Below are 22,216 nucleotides of genomic sequence, written 5' to 3' on the forward strand. Positions count from 1 at the left end.
GTCTTAGGTTTTCTTTAGAGAAAAAAACAAGATAGTAAATACAAAGAGAAGTGCCTGAATTCTCATTGGAACAAGGATTTACCTACCTGTTACTGATATATTTGTGTATATTCAAGATGGGTCAACATGTTTACCCTAATTGTTGTCTTTGATGTGTATATTTAAAAGTTTGGGAATGGGAGCTCAACTTTGTCTTCTTGTTCCAGCAAGGAATATTCAATATGTGGGGAGTTGGGGGAGGGGTAAATTCTGCCCCTGAAGAACCTCATTGAAAATCATAGCTTGAAGTAAAAACATAGAAGAAAAAAACATTTCCTTGATCGCATGATTTGATGAGGATATGATTGGGAGTGTAGATTCTAAATGATCACTCTACTGCAATATTAATGATATGGAAATCAATCTTGATCGATAATACATGTAAAACCCAGTTGAATTGTTCATTGGCTGTAGGAGGGGAGGTGAGGAGGAGAGGGAAAGAACATGAATCATGCAGGTAACCATGGAAAAATAGTCTTAATTAATTAAAGATAAACAAATAAAAAGCTAACTTGAAAAAGAAAGAAAATCATAGATTGTAAGCCTACAGAGAAAGCCAGGAATGATCCCATGTGGTGTTAAAGACCTGCATGTCTGTTGTTTTTCTCCTACTCATATTACCCAAAACATATATATACATGTTGTTTCTCTTTCTCCCTGTCACTTGTAAAATAAAAGCTCTTTGTAGAGAAGAACTTTTTCAAGTGCCTGGCCCATAAAAGGCACTTAATAAATATTTGTTAATTGATGAGATACTTATGGGAAGTAGTATATATAGAACCCCAAAAAATTGGCTGTTGTAGTAGAGAGCACACTCTTGAAGTCCAGAGACTGAGATAAATAAAATACTGCATCCCATATTTGGTAACATTAGTTGTATAACCATGGACATGTCACAAAACATCTCATTTTTCTCATCTGTAAAATGGAAATAATAATAATAACTTATCACTTACCTTATAGGATTATTTTGAAAGTCAAATAGCATGTATATAAAACACTTTGCAAACCTTAGGGTAAAATACATATTAGCAGTTACCATTCAAGACAACTTTTCCCCTTCTCCTTATATTTTAACTGGGACTAATTTAACATTTATTTAATCATACTTTTAGCATTTGATGTTATAGAATGGCTGATATAAAATACTGTAAGAACTACTATCATAACAAAATCTTCAAGTGACTGCTTTTTTTTTTTTGTTACATAAGATGGAGTCTTAAGTAGAAAGGAATTACTAATGGAATGATTCCTTAGAATTAGTTAATCCTGTCCATGGCGAACAGATTCTTATTAGCTACCATTACAAAAGGTAACCCATGTTACCTACATGTTCCTACATACATGTTCCTAGGTGATATATATAATCTTGGTTTCAAAGGAAGTCTCACTGAATGGGGAAATTGGGGAGGTATCATAGTCAAATACAAATGTGATATAAAAACAAAAGGTATTAGAAAAGGACTTGAAAGAGATTGTTTTACATCTTGCTATTTGTAATTAGAACACATGAGTAATTAGAGCTAGTGATGTAGAAAGTGGATAAGAGCAAATTCTATCTGTCAAAATTCTATTCTTTTTCAGTGTTTACAATATACATTTTGGGAAAATTTTGGTTCCTTAAGAAATAAAAGTGGAGTGGAGGCAAAGGCTTGTGAGTTATGTAAGAGGCAGTATAGCCTGGACTTAAAGCTCTGCCCTAACATAGCCTGGTTATGTGATATATAGGCAGGTCATTTGAGCATTCCCATCGTTCCCAAGTGATTCTTTAAAACCAAGCTGACCAGTGGTTTTAGTTATGCTGTGACAGAGGGAGTTCTTTTCACCTACTGATAAAAACCACTAATCTGAGTAAAGAAAGATGAGAAAAATATAATAGACTTAGTTAGAGTCATAGTTGTAGTTCCTCCCAGCTCTATTGCTAATTTTTATTGTGAGTAAGTTCCTTACTTTCTCTGTTCAGGTTCTCATCTGTAAGAAAAGCAGATTAGACTAGATTTATTCTAATATTCCAATTCTAACATTCTTCAGACTTTTTTGTGCAAGACAAAAAAAAAATATTGTCAATCCCTTTATAATGACAACTCTCTTTGTAAAATGTGAGGCATCTAGGATAAGAGAGTATGTTCCAAATGAGTATCTAGCAAAGGAGATTGAGAAAGAGCAGTCAGATAAGCAGGAAGAGAACTGGGAAAGAATAGTGTCCCAAAAACCTAGAGAGAAGAAAATATCAAGGAAGAGGGAGAAATCAACTATGTCCAAGGCTACTTACAGAGAGGTCAAAAAGAATTAGGGTAGAGACAAACAAAAGGCCATTAGATTTGGCAACCAAGAAGTCACTGGTAAATTTGGAGAAAGAAGTTTTGTTAGACTGTTAAGGCTGAAAGCTTAATTGTAAGGAGTTAAGAAGAGTAAAAAGAGAGAAAGTGGAGTCATATATTGTAAGTGGCCTTTTTGAGGAGTTTAATTACAAAGGACAGAAGAAGACATAGGAAGATAGGGACTGGAAGGATCAAGTAAGGGTTTTTTCAGGGTAGGAAGGGACATTGGCTTGTTTATAGATACAGGGGAATAATCTGTGATGGAATAGGATCTTTTGAATAGGAGTAAGATCAGTACATCATATAAGACCTGAATGAAGTTGAAGCTAGTGACAAAAGGCATCTTGAGTAATAGGAAATGATATTTCCTCTGCAGAAGTACATTTCTCTTCCAACTTTAGTAGCCTGTTATTTTATTCTGGGGGGAAAACCTCTTCCTATAAAGTTAATAAGTATGCTAGCTATTAACATAGCATTGACTGATGTGGATTTTCTGGAGTGTGTAACATTATTTCTAGATTTATAACTTAATGGTTATGCATCCTGATGTGATCAGAACAACAAAAAATTCATGTAGATATACAAAGATTGGTAGAACATTTATTAAGTACCATGCACTGTGCTGATCTGGAGCATAGAAATATAAGAAATCAAGAAAGTTCCTGCTCTCCAGCAGCTTACATTATAATGATGAAAGACACACAAATGGAAGAATAACATAATTTGGTATTGAGTGCATCTATAAAGAGACCAATGTTAGTAGATTATGTGATCATGGGTGTATAGTTGTAGCAGACCTTAAAGTTTATCAAGTCAAACTCCTTTAATTTTTCAGATGAAGAAACTGAGACACAGAGAGGTTAAGTGCTAAACCAAGATTCAAACTTACATTCTATGACTCCAAACCCAGCATACTTTTTACAACAGAAGGGTCCCTATATCTGTAGAAAACATGTTCCTAGACCTACCATGGGACACTGAATCCTTGGATATAAGCAAATACCTGATGATCTCATGTAACACGATTTTCTTGTACATACATATATATAATAAGGTTTTAAAAAATATAAATGTTTAATTGTTAACCACAATAGGACATTATTAACACTAAATATAATAATAAAGTAGTACTGGGCATCCCAACCCACCACCAAAAAAAAAACTTCCAAAAAAGCAGAGCTGACAATGTAGGGAGACCTCCTCATGGACAGGGTGCTGCTCTGAACTCAGGTCCTAGCCTCCATGTGTCCATGAAATGTGTGCCAACCCCTTCCCTAATCCAGTAGCAACCCTCTCCCTGCCTCCCTCCTTCCTCTGGAAACCAGGGGTAAAGGAAACCATAGAAAATGAAAGTAAGGATAAAGGGACTAGGAACTACTACTGTAGGGTACTGCCTCTGAAAATTTCAAAGATTTTGAAAATTTTTTTTGTTTGTTTAGTTTTGGGTGAGAGGGAGTCACCCCCCAAAAATAAAAACAACCCCCCCCCCCAAAAAAAAACCACCACACACCACTTCAGAGCAGCGAATTTGGTAGAACTGCTTAATAAATCCAGGTTTATCTTCTACCTAGAGTAGATGGACTGTATAAGAAGACAATTGTACTTCCTACAGTACCCAGAATCAGTGGTATATTATAATAAAAGAAGGAAATATAGGTTTTTCCTAAAGGAAAAACACAACTTCTCAACAAACTGTAGATTCCCTTGTTTCTGCCATTAGCTTAGTAAAAGTTCATTCTTCCTTCTGGCAAGAATGGCATTACATATTAGCACACCTGTCTCTAAAAGGCTAGAGCTTTTACCTTTTGGGCTGTTTCCTTGGCAGAAAAATGTTGCTTCTAGCAACCCACCTCATTCCCTACTCCCACTCCCACCTCATCCTAGTTTTCCTGGTAGCTAAGTAATATGAATAGCAAATAACTACATAGAGTGGGCCTCTTTTTCCTTATTTGATTCATACTGTACATTTTTCAAGTTTATATAACTAGGGGCTTCCCCAAATTTCTCTGGTGAATGAGAAGCTAAACTGTGGCCTTTCACCTACCTGGAAGATTTTTAAATGTCTACCCATATAGAAATTATTCAACACTGTAATGAACTGCTTTATAATGAGTCATTTTCCTAGCTGAGGGAGAATGGGAATCCTTTAAGGGGATTTCACTTACAGAACTCTCAACAGAATAGCCCTGACTTAACCTAATTGTTGAGTATATTAGTTCTGAAGGGTAGGTGTTTGCTTCCTTTACCCCCTCCAGTAAAGAGAATCTTCTTTTTGCTAACACTTCCAAGAGCCTAGATGTCTTTTTTTTTTTTTTAATGTGGAGGAGCAGACTTTGACTGGGTTACTTTGTTCTGTAGGTGGTTTTTTGGCAAAATCCCCAGAGCAAAAGCAGAAGAAATGCTTGGCAAACAGCGACATGATGGTGCCTTTCTTATCCGGGAGAGTGAGAGTGCACCTGGGGACTTCTCCCTCTCTGTCAAGTGAGTCTTTCTCTACTTCTCTCTTGCCCATCTCTAAACTAACTTAATTGTGATACTTGCAGAGGCCAGTTTTTTATTTTATAGCCTGGCAAATGCAGAACCTCTACTGTTTTGGAATCATGAAAAGTAAAACTCTGAAGACAAAAATGGAAAATAAATGTTGGAGGAGCTTTGGGAAAATAAGCACATTTTTGTGTGCTGTTGGAGTTGTGAATTAGGACAGCTATTTTGGAAATCTTTGGATTTGGAACTTTGGAACTTTGTGCACAAAAAGTCAGTAAATGTGAATGCCCTTTGACTCACTGATACCACTATTAGGTCTTTCCCTAAAGAAATCAAAGCGGAAATGGCCTGTATGTACAAAAATACTGATAGCAGGTCTTTTTGTAGTGGCAAAGAAAAAGAAAGGGGGTGCCCATCTGTTGAGGAATGGCTGAACAAATCCTGGTTTATGAATATAATGGAATACTTTTCTGCTGAAAGGGGAAGTAAAAAAAGATATGGCTTCAGAAAAACCTAAGAAGACATGAACTGTTGCATTATGAAGTAAGCAGAATCAGGAAACAATTTATATAACAATGGTTTTTTTATTTATATTTGTGTGTGTATATATATACATATATGCATATATGAATGTACACACATATCTCTCTCTCTCTCTCTATATATATATATAGATATATAGATATAGCTAAAACAACTGAAAGACTTAAGAACTTTGATTAACATAGACCAACTGTGATTTCAGGAGACCAATGATGAAGAATGTTACCAGTTTCCTATCAGAGAGATGATTTAGAATACAGAATGAAATATTTTTTTTTTTATCATGGCCAAATGATTTTGTTTTGCTTGGCTATATTTGTTATAAGGGTTGTTTTTTGTTTTTTAACGTTTCTCCCTACCCAACTTGAAGGAGAAAATTGGGAGGGAAGAACAAATAATTTTTTTGTTAATTGCAAAAAAATAAAATCTGAGCTAGTAGAATCCTGGGTGATTCTCATTTTCTTCCTCTGTGAAATGGAAAACAAGAAACAGAAGAGAGTGAATAGGCTGCATGACGTCTGATGTTTTCATTGCATTTAAGAGTCCAGTTATTTTTATGATCTTCAGTATGCCATTTAGGCTCGTCTATGAACTTATATTTCTGCCTATTGGTGGCAATTCTTATTGAAGATATAGAAGAGGTACCGAATGATCCTTTCCTTATTCTCCATATATTCTACACTCAATAGCCAGGTTAATGACCATATAAAACATTTTTTTTCCTAAGCATTGGATTGCCACTGTGCTCTGATGTTTTGGCAACTCAGTGCTGCCACCTAATGGGTCGTTTTTATGGAGGGCTATTTGAGGGAAAATAGCCATGGAGATAATATTAAAGACAAAAATATTTTTTTATCCTTTTGGCTGTCATTAGGAGGCAGACCCTTGGTAACTGAGACTTCGGCCTTTGCCAGTCTAAACTAAAATGCTTAAAGGGATATGAACAACCATTTTGGAATTATAATGGTACTTAATTTCTATGGTTCCTGCATCTGTTTTTTTTTCCCCTTTCCAGTTTCCCTGAAGTTCATTTACTCCAAGTAGAAAGGAAAATCAGAAATTGCTAAAAGTGGACTGTTAACTTATTATTCAGAGTATCAACCATTTTATTGAAGAATTTTTCTGCTTTTAACTCATATTTGCTTATTATTCAGTGAAGTTCTATGTTATGGAACTAAGATTTGATAAGGGAGATTGATATTTTCCCCATTTACCTAGCAGATTTGAAATCGATAGTCTTATTCCTTGCCTTAGGCAAAAACAATCCTTGATATCTGTAGGCAAATGTTTTCTATAATGGTATCAAAATTTCTAGTTTCCTTATATCTGAGAGGAATTCTTCATGTGTGTTTAAACTCAGGAAATATGCTAATCATGACAGACTCAGAACCTCTAGGTGTATGCCATTAACATTGACAACTAATACAGTTGAATACCATGTTCTTCCTAAGAGGTGCATCTCATCATTCCATCCCTTGTTTTTTGAGCCAAACTACAAGTATATATGATTCTTTAGCTTGGGAGAAAGGTGATTGGCTCTCTTTCTTACTAAACTTCTTTTTGTAATAATAAATGTCCTGCCTAAACTAGGAGAAGGAACTCTTTGACTTCCTAACATATATTATCTGGTCTTCCCTAGGTTTGGAAATGATGTGCAGCATTTCAAAGTGCTCCGAGATGGAGCTGGAAAGTATTTCCTTTGGGTTGTAAAGTTCAATTCTTTAAACGAGCTGGTAGATTATCACAGATCCACCTCTGTTTCCAGAAACCAGCAGATATTCTTGCGGGACATAGAACAGGTGCCACAGGTAAGTCCATAAGGAAGAAAGCATCACTACTATCTAAAACACCAAGTCTTGCCTCATCAAATTAGTGAAGGAGAAAAAGGCCTTGTGATGTTGACTCAACATTCATTCTTTTCTGTATTTTGGGGTTACATTAAAAATGTGTATGAAATAAAATATTCTACCTTTCTGGAGATTTAAAAATTAGGCATGTCACAGGAAAAATTTCACCTTTTTTTTTTCAGTATATGTTTTCCTTGAAGACCTATCTTTACAATTTTTTCCCTAAGAATACTAGTAAACAGGGGACCGCTGGGTAACTCAGTGGATTGAGAGCCAGGCCTAGAGACGGGAGGTCCTAGGTCCAAATTTGACCTCAGACACTTCCCAGCTATGTGACCCTGAACAAGTCACTTAACCCCCATTGCCTTAAAAAAAAAAAAAGAATACTAATATATAGGAGGCAGCTGGGTGGCTCAGTGGATTGGGAAATAGGACTAGAGATGGGAGGTCCTGGGTTCAAATTTGGCCTCAGACACTTCCTAGCTGTGTGACCATTGGCAAATTTTTATCATTTTATTTATTTTAATCCCATTTCCTAGTCTGTACCACTCTTCTGCTCTGGAACTAATATACAGTATTGATTCTAAGATAGATGGTAAGGTTTTTAAAAAATTTTAGAAGAAAAAATAATAGTATATAGGAGCAGCTAGATGACTATTGCATATTGAAGATCACAAAAAGATCCAGGCCTGGAATCTAAAGGATCTGATTCAAATCTTGCCTTAGACACTTCCTATGTGACCCTGAGCAAGTCACTTAGCCCCAATCACCTGATCTTTACCACTCTTCTGCCTTGGAACCAATATGTAATATTAATTCTAAGACAGAAAGTAAGGATTTAATAAAATAAATAAGTAAAAAAGAATATACAGCCAGAGCACTACTTAGGGGGAAATGTATAACTCTAAATACTTACATCAGTAAAAGATAGAAAGAACAAATGATTGAATTGTTCATACAACTAAAAAAAATTGGGAGAAAAAAATTTTAAGCTCTCAACTAAACACCAAAATTAAAATCCTGAAAATCAAAGGAAAGAGAGAAGTAAACCAAATTACCAATATCCAGAATGAAAAAAATGATTTCACAACCAACGAAGATGAAATAGAAACCATTGTGAGGACCTATTTTGACCAGCCTTTATGCTAACAAAACTGACAATCTAAATGAAGTGAATGAGTGTTTACAAAAATTACATCACCTAGATTAATAGAACAAGAAATAGAATACTTAAATGACCCTAACTTGGCAGGGGGATTGAACAAGTTGTAAATAAACTTCCTCATGAGGGGAAAAAAAACCCCAAGACCAGATAGGTGTACAAATTAATTCTACAACGCATTTAAAGAACAATTAATTCTAATACTACATAATAAAATGTTTAGAAAAAAATAGGTAGAGACAGAGTCCCACAAAATTTCTTCTAATACACAAATATAGTCTTGTCTTAATGAATATTAATCCAAAAATTCTAATTATCATTTTTAATATGATACATTATGATCAGACTTTATCTATACCAGGAATGCAGGGCTCATTCAATATTAGAGGAGCTATAAAAACAAGTGACCATATTAATAACAAAAAAATAAAAATCATGATTATTTCAATAGATACAGAAAAAAGTTGACAAAATACAACAACCCATTCTTGCTAAAAACATGAAAGCATAGGAATAAATGGAACTTTCCTTAAAATTATAAGTATTTTCTAGAAACAAGATCAAGCATTATCCATAATAAGAATAAACCTGAAGCCTTTCTAGTAAGATCAAGGATGAAGCAAGAATGTTGTCCATTATTGTTCTTACTAATATCATACTAGAAATGCCAGCTGTAGTAGCACTAATAAGAATAAATAAATTGAAGGTATAAACATAGGCAACAACCCCACTTTAAAACCTCTTAGACTCTTACTTGCAGATCTGCCTTGATAAAGAATTCCCTACACCAATGGAATCATGGGTTTGATCCTTTCCTTCTCTCCATATCAGAAAAAGGAGGCAAGTAGAGGCTCTCACTGCCAAATTTCCTCCTGTTGAAAGCACAGAAGGAAGAAGCTCAGGTGATGCTTTTGAAGGGTAGGGGAAAGAAATAGTAACTTCCTTCAATTCCTAACACTTTTTTCCTTATCATACTTAGTATTATAGTAATGGCACACTATTCCTCCACTCTTATCATTATTACCCACCTTTCTGACAGACCTAGTATGTATAAGAACTTGTAGATGATGTAAATTATAGAAAGGAAAATCTTTTATTTTAAGCAATGCCTTAACTGCTCTTTTCCATTCTTCTTGCAAAAGCTAGGCCTTAATGTTTCCAACATATGGGCACATTCCACCTGATATCATTAATTGATTCTATAAAAAAAGATGACATTAAATGAAACAATTGTAGTAGGCAGAAAAGAAATATTAAATTTGCCTTTCAGGTAATCATTTGGACACTATTAAATCAAGAAATTTGCTATATATACAAGGGAACTTGGTTAGAATGTTACTATCATTATTGTTATCTAGGCCAACAGTATGTAGAGTATGACAAGCCTGAAATGATGCTGGTGACCTGTTAACAATCTGAACTGTTGAAAAATAATAAACCAAGACCATTTGTTACATAGATTTCAGATCTCTCAACAATGTAGCAAGTGAACAACTGAATTCTTTCTTTCCTTTTTAGCAACCAACATATGTCCAGGCCCTCTTTGACTTTGACCCCCAGGAAGATGGAGAGCTGGGCTTCCGTCGGGGAGATTTCATACAGGTCCTCGATAACTCAGACCCCAACTGGTGGAAGGGAGCCTGCCATGGGCAGACTGGCATGTTTCCGCGTAACTACGTCACCCCAGTGAACCGGAGCATCTAAGAATCAATAAGAAATTATTTAAGGAAACAAGAAAATTTTAAAACATACACACATACAAAAGTAAAATCCACATGCTGCATCTTACAGCAGCCAGTGAGGGAGCTCTGAGCATCTGGCCATAACACCTAAGTCACCTTAGGGTGACCCTCTCTCATTCTGGATGGAACTTTGGTGAGGGAGGGGTGGGAAAGGGAGTTGGATATAAAATGCCAAAACTTACCTTTAAATTAAGAAAAGATAATTTTTATTACAGATTTTCGCAGGTGTTCCTATTACCCTTCCTTTATCCCTTATTTTTCCCCTTTCTTTCTCTTCTGTCCATCAGTGCATGACATTAAATGACACACCTAATCTTAACTGATGCAGATAATAAAAGATAAGAAACCAAGTAGACTGGTATTTTCTCTATGCAAAATGTCGGTTTTAGATAGAATGAGCAATTTGAAAGAATATGCTTTATGTCCTTTTCTTACCAAAAAAAAGGGGGGGGCTCCTGAAATGTTCAGAATTCATATCTTTTTGCTCTGAGAGTAAAAGTATTTGTGGGTTTGGGAAAACCTTGTATTTGTCAGTTTGGGAGCAAAATAGAATGAATGGAAGATATTTGCTAATATGTAGGCCATCTTGCAAAATTCTAAATAGCAGAAGCTTGGGTTTGGGTTTTTGTTTTTTTTTTGTTTTTCAAACCATGTTCTTTTCTAAATGGTGTATTGTTGAACATTTTTTTTCATAGTGCCTTTTCCATTATTTTCAGGGGGTTTTTGCTGTAATTTTTTAGATAAAGACAGTCCAGAACTTTTCAGCCAATTTGTCTCCTCTTATATTTATAATTTTATATTTATCAAGGTGGGAGATAGGGAGTCAAACAAGGAGAGGTTCTAAGTTCTTGTCTCTTTGAAGCCAGAAGTCTTTAAGGATTAAGCTTTAATATTGGTAAGCAAGTTCATATTTCCAGAGGTTTGCATGAACCCAGAGATGCTACCAACAGCAGTGCAGTGTGGTAACCAGCCCATGGAAAAAGGGGAGGGTTGAATCCCTTCCCATAGTCGATTCAGTCCAGTGAAAAGAAAGCTGAGGGTCTCAGATGATCTCCATTTCCCTCTTGACTAGTGGGAGACAGTAATTCTCACATATATCTCCCTATGGCCAGAAAATGTTCAACTGCAAGAAAACCAAAAGAGAAAAATAGTTGAACTTTAAACTGTTGTTCTTGAACCTTACAGCATAATCCTATATTCCTACACTGGTGTAGGAATATAACTATTTATATTGTCTTGCTCTTAAAAATAGGGGTGTCTGCTTGAAACTTTGATGCGTGTGAGTGAGTGAGTGAGTGTGTGTGTGTGTGTGTGCGCGTGCGCGCGTGCGCGTGCTGACCTAATTAATGGAGCATTCAAGAAGTAAGGGACTAGTATCTTCACTTCCTAGTTAACAGCAGGCTGTTTGTGACTAGTCATTCCTGCCCCATCCCTGACTACCCCCTAAAAAAAAATAAAAAAAAAAAACTTCTGAAGCAGAAAGATTATTTGGGGAAAATGATTTTTAATTAAAGGGAGACTACTTTAATAGCATTGCCCTTAGGGCCAATCATTGGTGATGTTACTGCTTTTTTCTAGTGCAACATATTATTGTTATGCCCCATCCCCTTAAAATAAACAAGTCCACCTTCATTTTTTTTTCCCTGAAATGTTATTAAAGGCCTTTGGGCACTTGTAGAGATGGATGCTGCCTTTAAATCTTCTGATTCGCCAAGAGGTAAGCAGCTCTCCAAGCTGAGCATTCCTTGTGTTTCTCCTCTTCCTTTTTGGTTCTGTTTCTTCTTCCATCAGCTATGATAAAAGGAAACTTGGCATTCGACACCTGGACCATTTGATTGTTTATTTTGGAATTGGTGTATATCACGAAGCCTTGCTGAACTGTTTTGTGTGTGTGTATATATATATACACACACACACACATATATATATATATATGCATATATATATATATATATATATATAAGAAATCAGTGTTTAAATAAAAAGACCTATGTACTTAATCCTTTAACTCTGCAACAGCATTTGGTAGGTAGTAATTAACTGTGAATAATAAACATACAATGTATTCTTCATTTTGTATCTGTATTTATTTCTGCTTGCCTTTAAATGCAACTTAAGCATGTTTTAAAAGGCCTGGAAGTCAGAACTCCTGTGTTTGTTTTTTGACTTGATATTTGATTTTGAGAAAGCATTTAATGTCAATGCACCTTTGACCCTAGAAAATTTCTGCTAGAATGGAAGCTCCTTGAGGACAAGGCTAGTATCTTATCTTTGTGTCTTTTGGAGCATTCTGAATGAGTAAAAGGCAAGATGAGCTACTTGTAGAAAGAACAGCTTCATGGTGTTTTCTTGAAGCACATTTGCATTAGTAGGCTGCTTTAAGGGTAAGAACAAGAGAACAGGCTAGTGTTGACAGACCAACCTGAGGTCATGTAAACCATCTAGTCCTCAATTATGGATTTCAAGGGACTAGAAATTTAGCTAGGTCAGCTTCTACCTGAATAGGAAGTTCTGTAATGACCCTAATCAGTCAGCCTGAAAGATTCCAGAGAACAAGAAATGTACTTCCTCTCCTGAGGCAGAGCCCATTCCACTTTTGGAAGGCTCTGACTATCAAAAAGGTTTTACTTCCATTCAACCTAAACTTGTCCCTGCCACCTCAACTCATTACTCACAGCTCTGGCCTCTGGGCCAAAGTAAAAAAGTTTAAATTCCTCCTGGACTTGACACTTAAGGTGTTTGAAGCTGACCTTAACCTAAGCCTTCTGGCTAAGTCACCCTTGTACCTTCTACTGGTTGTTTAATGTGTTAGGATTTTAGGTAACTAGAACTAAGCTTAGAATCATGTATCTTTAGACATCTTGCCTTCACTTGAACTTCAGTGATGGGGATCTCACTACTTTACCAACAGCCCATTCCTTTTTTATCAACTCTTATTTGTCAACAAGTTCTTCCTTCCATGATAGTGGTAATTGGGAGATATCCCAATCCTACCCCATAATCTGATAGTCTAGAACATGCCCTTAGGATCTCTGGACGTGCCTCTTGATCCCTTCTTGTGAGTGGGGTTTCCTCACTAAAAGACATTCAAAGCCAAAAGCCTCTGATTGATCACTATTTGTCTTCCCGTGTGCCATCATAACAAAATGCTGCTTCAAAAAGGAGCAACAACTGCTGCTCACTTAGTAGACCTTAAAAGAAAGGTTAGCTTCTCCTGCTCTTCTGAATATGTTTGAGTTTTGAACAGCTCTCCTGCCTCCCCATCCCCAACCCCCAGGCAGCTATGGTGGCTGTTCACAAATATTAACAAGAGCATATGTTTGTATGGTTGGGCCTGAGGCTGCATCTCAAAGCCTTGTCTGTTTTCTGCTTTTTTGTTTCTTTTCCTGAACATGACTGTGGTCCTCAGATGGATGTTTTCAGCCATAATGGCAACCTCACTTGCCCAAGAGATTTGGACTAGAGACAGTAAAAGGTGTTCTCTGGATTTTCTAACACATTTCAAAGAAGATGGCCATCAACAGGAAGATGAGCCCAAGCCATGCCTGGGTTACCAAAAGATAACAGACTTTGAAGTTTTTTGGACAGTGCAGAGCAGAGATGAAAGCAAAATGATTGTTCAGCAGTCCCATAAAATGTTTCATGTTTTAATGTTTTAGTATTATCCTCCCAGGACAATAAGAAATATGGGTTTCCATTTCATTTTTTAAGTCTTTATTGTATTTCAGACATTTTTTGGTGTGTGTATGTGTAGAAAATGGTTGTCTTGTACTTGATACATTGAGTTCCTTTCCATAAAGGACCTTCATAATCCCTTTTGGAAAGACTAGACATGAGCCATACCTAAGCTTTAAGTGATTTCTCCCAGAGTTCCTGGGTTAGGGATTTAAAGAACCAGAGACAATACGGTAAAAAAAGAGCTTCGTACCTCTCCCTAGAGGTAAAATTCCTTTAGGACAGAACTCAACATGAATCTGGAGTCAGGGCTCATAGAACAGCCCCTTGGACCTCTGGGTAACTATACTTCCACTCATTGCTCCTAATTCTGCCCCCTGAGGCCATACAGAACAAGTCTAATCCTATTCCTTCTCCACATGAGAGTGTAGCAAGGTCTTTAAGATACTTCTACCTCTCCACCAAGTCTTTTCCAGACAAAAACTTGAAGACTGGAACTGGATAGAAGAACTTAAAAGATATAAAATATTCAAATTGAAAGAGTTCTTAAACATCATTTACTGTAGTCCTCATATTTTACAGTTGAGGAAACAGACTACCAAAGAGTGGCAAAGCTGGAAACTATGCAATGCTCCTTTCACTACACTAAGCTACTTCTAATAGCAAATGTGAGATTATGTAAAGGTGCTTCAGAAGCGCCCCCCCCCCCCCCCCCCGGCTTGGTAATATAATTTAAAACTTTAGCAATATATTGTAATATATCAGTGTAATACATTAGCATGAAATATAATTATTCTGCCACAGTCACTAGGGCCTGATAGTTCTTACATCATAAAACCATTTTTCTCTCCCTTTACTATTTACTACCTTTTACTAATGCTAGCTTGTCCTTTATCTCTTTTAATTTACATCTTTATTTACTGAAAAACTGTTGACCTATAAGGGATGTCAAACTATATATTTTATTTAAAACTGAAAAATAGGAGGAAGTTAAGAAAATGCATTCTTCATTCTAGGAAGGCAGAAGGTTTAGTTAGCAGAAGCTGATCTGAAGGCTTAGAGCTGTTCGACAAAATAGAACTAGACTGTGTAAGCCTCATTGAAGAATTTGGGCTTCTAACAGACCTAAAAATAAGTCACAAACCAATTAAAATGGCAAGTTAAAGAGCAATGGAAAGGTCAACGGCTCCTTGAAAAGAGAACTGAAAATTATGTGTAAATGGAGTAAGTACAGATCAGTTATAGATCACAATCCTGTCTACTTTGACTATTTAAATTTGAGGTCAGAGAGAAGCAAAGAGACTAGAAAGGAAGGGAAAACATTTAGCTATCATAACCATCAATATGAATGAAAGGAACTTGCCTATAAAATAAAATAGGATAGCAGACTGGATTAGAAAGTAAAAACTATGTTGTTGAAATATACAGATCCATACAGAGTTAAAATAAGAGTCTGGAATGGAATTTATAGTTTGGGGGGAAGGTTCCCCATGATTATATGATTCATGTTGTCTACCTCCCCCTTCCTGGAATTGACAAACAATTCCACTGGGTTATACATGTATTGTCACTCAAAACATTTCCATATTATTCATTTTTGTATAATAATCTTTTAAAACCACAAACTCAAATGCCCATAAAAACAAGTGATAAATCATGTTTTTCTTTGGAATTTCTATTCCCACAATTCTTCCTCTAGCTGTGGATCATTCTTTCTCATAAATCTCAGAATTGTCCTGGACCACTATATTGCTCTTGGTAGCAAAGTCTTACTACATTTGATTGTCCCGTAATGTTTCAGTTACTGTATTCAATGTTCTCCTGGTTCCTCTCATTTCACTCCACATCAATTCATAGAGGTCTTTCCAGTTCTTAAAGAAATCATCCATTCATCATTCCTTATGCACAATAGTATTCCATCACCGTCGTATACCACAATTTGTTCAGCCATTCCTCAATCAAGAGACACTCCCTCGCTTTCCAATTTTTTGCCACCACAAAAAGTATACCTATGAATGTTTTTTTGTACAAACAGATCCATCCCATTTTTTTTATCTCTTTGGGGTACAAACCTAGTGATGGTATTGCTGGATCAAAGGGCATACACAGAATCTATAGTTTCAAATGGACTGAATAATTGCCATAGCAAACAAATATATATGGTTTAAAGAGATATATGTATTTAAAGGAACTATTGAAAATGAAAATACCAAGATTTGGGGGACATCATGAATGGATGCATAGTATCTTAAGAACTTAAAAAAAATACTTGTAAAGAGAAATAACAAAGTTATAATAACTGGGACCTCTAGGTAAATTTAATATAAACAAGAAATTACAGACCTAAATAGAATGTTAGCAAAGTTAGTAGATTTCTGGTGATTACTAAATGAGAATAGCAAGAATACATACATGTCATGTACAAGAATATTCATAGCTGCGTTCTTTGTGGCAAAAAATTGGAAAATGAGGTGATGCCTTTCAATTGGGAAATGGCTGAACAAACTTTGGTATATGTTGGTGATGGAATACTATTGTGCTCAAAGGAATAATAAAGTGGAGGAATTCCATGTGAACTGGAACCACCTCCAGGAATTGATGCAGAGTGAGAGGAGCAGAACCAAGAGAACATTGTACACAGAGATTGATACACTGTGGTACAATCGAATGTAATGGACTTCTCCATTAGTGGCAATGTAGTGATCATGAACAACCTGTTGGGATCTTTGAGAAAGAACACTATCCACATTCATAGGAAAAACTGTGGGAGTAGAAACACAGAAGAAAAAACAACTGCTTGACTACATGGATCAAGTGGAATATGATTGATAATATAGACCTTAAATGAACATCCTAGTGCAAATAACAACATGGAAATAGGTTCTGGTCAAGGTCACATGTAATGCCCAGTGGAATTGCATGTCTGCTAAGGAAAGGGTGGGGGGGGAGGGGAGGGAGGAATGGAATATGATTTTTGTAGCCAAGGGATAATGTTTGAAATTGACCAAATTAAAAAAAAGAAAAAATACATACAGGTCAGCTGTGCATGAGTTCTTTACAAAAATTGACCATATTCTAAGGCATAAAAATTTCAGGCAGATGGAGACAAGGAGAAATATATATTCTTTATTGATCACAACACAAAAAGTATAATAAAGAGCCTTTAAAGAAGTTACAGACCTAAATTTTAAAGAAAGTATTCAAGCATATAGAGAATAAGTCATTATTAAAAATTGCTGAGTCAATAGCAAATCATAGAAACAATAGATATTTCCTGTGGATTCCTGGCAATTTTGTGTGTAGTTCTATTGTGGAAGGAATTATAGTTTCTCATTATATTTCAAAATTATATGATCTGATATCAATTCCAGGTATTCACTGAGAACTGGGATGCCTGCCTTAGCCAGAATTTTTCCAAATCTTTTTATGAAACCAATTCTATGTAATGGAAAATTTTAGAAGTCTTTCTGATAAAATCAGTAGTAAAGCAAGGATTTCAAAAAGAAGTGACAAGACTATAAACTGATACAGAATGAAGTGAGCAGGATCTGGAAAACAATTTAAACTGACTACAGCATTGAAAAAGAAAAACTATACTTAAAAAATGTAAGGTTTGTTCAATGCAATGGCCTACCACAATTCCACAGGATTGAAGAAGAAACATACTTACTTTCCTTTGATATAGAAGTGATGTAATAGAGGTGAAGGAACATGGGGGCTATGTGGATTTGTTTTGTTTGACTATGTTTATTGATTACAAAGGAGAGTCATTCTAAATTTGTTTTTCTATAGTTTGGTTTTTTTATAATAGGTGGGAGGAGACAAAAGAGATTGAAAGTAATAAAGATAAAGCAAGAAGAAAAAGAATAAAAAAATCTGTAAAGATTAAATGTTTGACAATACAGAAATAAGAACCTAAAGATATTAATCCAAATTCAACTTACAGTTACCATGTACAAAAAAAATTTACAAGAACATTATATATATATATATATATATGTATATATATATATATATATATACACATATATAAGAAGTATCCCCTTCTAGAAATGATGTATACACGGGGTTAAATGGTTTAGCATAAATTGATGGATTAGTAAATAGCATCTCAAATGGTGAGATGTGTAGATCTCCCCTTGGCCTACTTTGAAGGTAGAATAATGCTAAAGGTAGAGCTTCAGCTTCATTTCAAATGAGTTTCAGTGCATAGTTTTCAGTTCCCTATTCATTCTTTTGACTTTCCCTGAGCTCTGGGGGTGGTATGGTACATGATACTGGTATTATTCCTAAACATGAGTAAATTTGTGATAAAAACTGAATCAGTAAAATGAGTTCTCTTATCTGAATCAATCCTTGCTGATTTCATGAGGACGCATTATTGTTAGTGGGCATCCCAATACTAAATCCACAGATTTTGTTACTAGCAAAGCTGTTGTAGCTATACCAGTAAGACACAGTGGTACTCTGGAAGCTATTGGGTCTAGTTGAGCCAAATAATATGCAATTGGACATTGAATAGGCCCTAAAGCTTGTGTTAAAAACACATGAAGCTATTCCTCTGTTTATGTACATGCAGAGTGAATTTTTTTTTTATTCTGAGATGCCTAGAGCAAGGACAGATAGGATAGCCTGTTTTAACTTGGTAAGGGCTGCTAAATGTTCTGCATCCAACCTAAGTGGTTCAGTGACTGCATCTTTTGTCAATGCTATCAGGCAAATTAGGGGTAAAATTTAGGGTTGTTGACTGACTATATTATACTAGTGGTCACCAGGGATTAAAATTCAGTCCCAATAAAATACTCAAGTCAGTTTGGGATTTGATGGTGATTTAATTACAATAAAGGGAAGAAATTTTTAAAAAGAGAGATAGAGGAAAGGGTATTAGACTGCTCTGGCAAGCCAGATAGGAGTTAGGGGTCAAGGAAAGGAGAAATCAGTCACCTCACTGTCAAGCCGCAAATGCCAAAACCCACCAAGATGCCAAGAACACCACCACAAGCTCCCAACGGGGAAAAAAAACCTTTGTCTCCAAGAGAGAGCCCAGAGGGAGGAAGTGACACAAAATATATAGTTCGTTCTTTACATCACTTCCTATGCCCTACATGTACCAATTGTAGCTTAAGCTTGACTTAGGACAGCCCAGGGGGTCTGTCAGTTGTTTCTTATTTGTCACTTGCTAGTACATGTCAGTCATAGGCCATCTACTCAAAACTTAATCTGTAAGTAGGGGTGTATACATTCCTGGTTGCTAGAATTCTAAGACTAAGCAGGGTGAAGAAAATCTAAAATTCACAGAGGTTTAGTGATTTCCCCATAGTAAGGAACTCATTGCCTGAAAAATCCTGTTGTTCTCAAAATTGCTCTCAATTGTATTTTAGTGGATGAGGCACTCAATTTTTGGATATCTTCAATACACTTACGGGAAATGAAATGGGCACCTTCAGCTAAAACAAATCCTAAATTCTCCACCTTTGGGAGACACCACTGAACCTTTGACACTGTGAATCTTAAAATTTCTCAAATTCTACCTTGGAACATTAAGGTTAAGGTTAAGGTTATCCCCCATTTAAACAATGGAGGTACTTGATCAGGAATGTATTGGGAACTTTAAAATTACTCCACCCATGCTTAGGCATACCTTAGGGGAAGAGAAAGTTGTAAAACTCCTTAGTGAACAATGAAAAGTACTTAATCCATACTTATAGTAAGGCAAAAGCCCTTAAGCTAGGTCTGTTTTTAGATCTAATACAAAAGGGTGCTAAGTACCTATGAAGGTTAAATTAATCACTAAAAGTGCAAGCTTAGCAAAGAGATGTGAAATACTCAGAAGTTTTAGTCTATCCAGAGAAGGTGATAACAAGATGTGAATTAAGAAGTTGATAACAAGATGTGAATTAAGAAAGGTCAGTCCTGGGGGCAGCTGGGTAACTCAGTGGATTGAGAACCAGGCCTAGAGATGGGAGGTTCAAATCTGGCCTCAGCCACTTCCTAGCTGTGTGACCCTGGGCAAGTCACTTGGCCCCCATTGCCTAGCCCTTACCACTCTTCTGCCTTGGAGTTAATACACAATACCAAGACAGAAGGTAAGGGTTAAAAAAAAAAGAATGGTCAGTCCTTTGGGAAACATCTACTGTGATTGGTAGACAAGAAAACTTAGGGGAGGTGACACAGGAGAAAATTCTCTTTAAAAAGGAGCTGTATGAACCAGTTCAAAGAAGAGAGTTTGGATCAGTTGAGCTCAAGCTGAATTGGAGGTCAGGAGTCAGAGGAGGCTGCTAGGTCTCTGAACACTAGAGTTTTGCTTGGAAAGATCTTGTGGTGAGTGATTAAAGACTGACTTAGTTTCTCTCTTAAAGAGAAAAGGCCTAGGCCATTGGCCTAGGCCCTAGCCTTTTCCTATTATTTCCTCTTACTTTGTCTCTCTCCCTTTCCTTAATTCCTTCATTTGGATTAATTAAAATCTCCATAAAACCCAGCTGACTTGGGTATTTCATATTTGGGAATTTTTCCCATGGTGACCACTTATTTTTTATATAAAATCAAGACCCTAAAAATTATCTTTACAACTTTGGGCAAGACACTGTCTTGAAACCATATTTTCTCGGTCACAGTTTATGGCAACCACTCTTTTGTCTGTAACAACTTTGAGATCTTGTATCCTCTCCTTAACCCCAATATTTGCCAAATCTTGTGTCAAAATTTGGAAAAATAAAGTTGGACTTTCTATGTAACCTTGAGGCAGACAACACCATGTATATTTAGACCCTTTCCAGGTGAATGCAAATATGTTTTGGGGATATTCATGAATGGATATTAAAAAAAAAAAAGGCAGAACACAAATCTACTGTGAAATATTTAGCAGTGCTAGGAATAGAGGAAATAATAGTTGATGGACTTAGAACAATGGGGTATCTTTTGATTACATGATTATTAACAGCCCTTAAATCTTGAATAAATCTTTAAACAGATTTTCCATTTTTGTCTGATTTTGGTTTTTTAATAGGCAAGATAGGTGTCTTGTATTCTGATTTGCATTAGATTATTATTTTTTGCTTAATTAAAGAATTTATCACTGGGGTAATCCCTAAATTGCTTCTTTTGATAATGGATATTGAGGAATAGATGTAGGTGGGCCACCTCTTGTTCTAATTTGAACCAACAGCTGATTTAAGCAGGTCTACATCAGAAGAAGATGTAGCCCAAAGAGATTCGGGTATGTCTGTTGGTATTTTAAAGGTGGGAGTTTATATCAGTGTCTGGAAAATCAAATTTTCAATCTTTGATTTCAGCATCCTTTCTCCTCTTTCAAACCTTCATAAAGGTCTGTGTACACTTCTCTGAGAGTTCAATCATTGAGTAGGATTTACATTTTGACTATTACGTGGATGCGCCCCATTTTGGATATATTGTAACATGTCATTTACCTCATTTTGATTATTTGGTCTATCATTCCCATAATTCTTATAATTGTTATTTCTGAAATTGTTTCTGTTATTATTATTTCTAAAATAGTTGTTATTCCTAAAGTTTCCACCATTATTTCTAAAATTATTGAATATTTGAGTCTAGTTTCTGCAATTTAACATTATATGTCCCCTTTTTCCTCATAATTAACACATTGGTCTTTGGTTTGTAGATTCTTGCAAAGGAGCCATAGCTACCCCATAATTTGTATCTCTTTTTTCAGGTTTTCCCTTTAATACATTTATCTCCTTTCTTAATGCCTCCACTAAATCACTATCATTGTCATCTTTCCTTTCATACCCATTATATTCATATCCTGCCACTCTTCCTAATTCATCAAGTTCTGTATTCAACCAGTTAGGATAACTGGCTTTGAAATAGTCCTTGACCACCCTGCAACAATTTTTCACAAACTACCTTACTTCCAGATTTACCAAACACAGAAGAACCATTGCATAGTTGTAAATCATTAGTGTCCATGGCAGAAAAACCTCACGATAATCTACTGGACACTCCTTTGGAAGATACAGGTCTAGTTTTGTTTACTGGTGGTTCTTCCCTTATGAGAGATGGTATACGTTACCCTGGAGCAGCTGTAGTCACAGAATTTGCCACTCTGTGATCAGCTTCACTGCCATCAAATATAAGTACTCAAGATGCAGAATTAATACCTTTGAAACATGCCTGTGTAATCACAAGAGACAAGAAAGTGTGAGATTTAAAATGGTTGAGATATTAAACTGTAGTGATTAAAATAGTGGAAGATATAAATTGTGATAGATATAAGAGAGGGTGAGTAAATTTGACTGCAGAAATATGTTTCACTACAGTGTCTTGGGTTTTAAAATCAATTATAAGGTGGTCGCCAGGGAAATATTCCCAATTATTCAAATACCCAAGTCAATTTGGTTTTATAGAGATTTAATTAACAATACA

General features: G+C 35.8%; 1 protein-coding gene across 2 annotated transcripts in view; it reads left to right on the top strand.

The window, feature by feature from the left end:
• Positions 1 to 10,488, top strand: part of GRB2 (growth factor receptor bound protein 2) — a 103,939-nt gene extending 93,451 nt beyond the window's left edge. For both annotated transcript variants that reach the window (XM_001369442.4, XM_056817161.1), the window contains exons 4-6: positions 4,719 to 4,841; positions 7,027 to 7,195; positions 9,915 to 10,488. In XM_001369442.4, the coding sequence (XP_001369479.1) occupies positions 4,719 to 4,841; positions 7,027 to 7,195; positions 9,915 to 10,100 (478 nt within the window). In that variant the 3' untranslated portion in view covers positions 10,101 to 10,488. The remainder of the gene's footprint in view (positions 1 to 4,718; positions 4,842 to 7,026; positions 7,196 to 9,914) is intronic.
• Positions 10,489 to 22,216: the final 11,728 nt, after the last annotated feature.

The sequence above is a fragment of the Monodelphis domestica genome, chromosome 2 (genome assembly GCF_027887165.1).
Source record: "Monodelphis domestica isolate mMonDom1 chromosome 2, mMonDom1.pri, whole genome shotgun sequence".
Lineage (NCBI taxonomy): Eukaryota > Metazoa > Chordata > Mammalia > Didelphimorphia > Didelphidae > Monodelphis > Monodelphis domestica.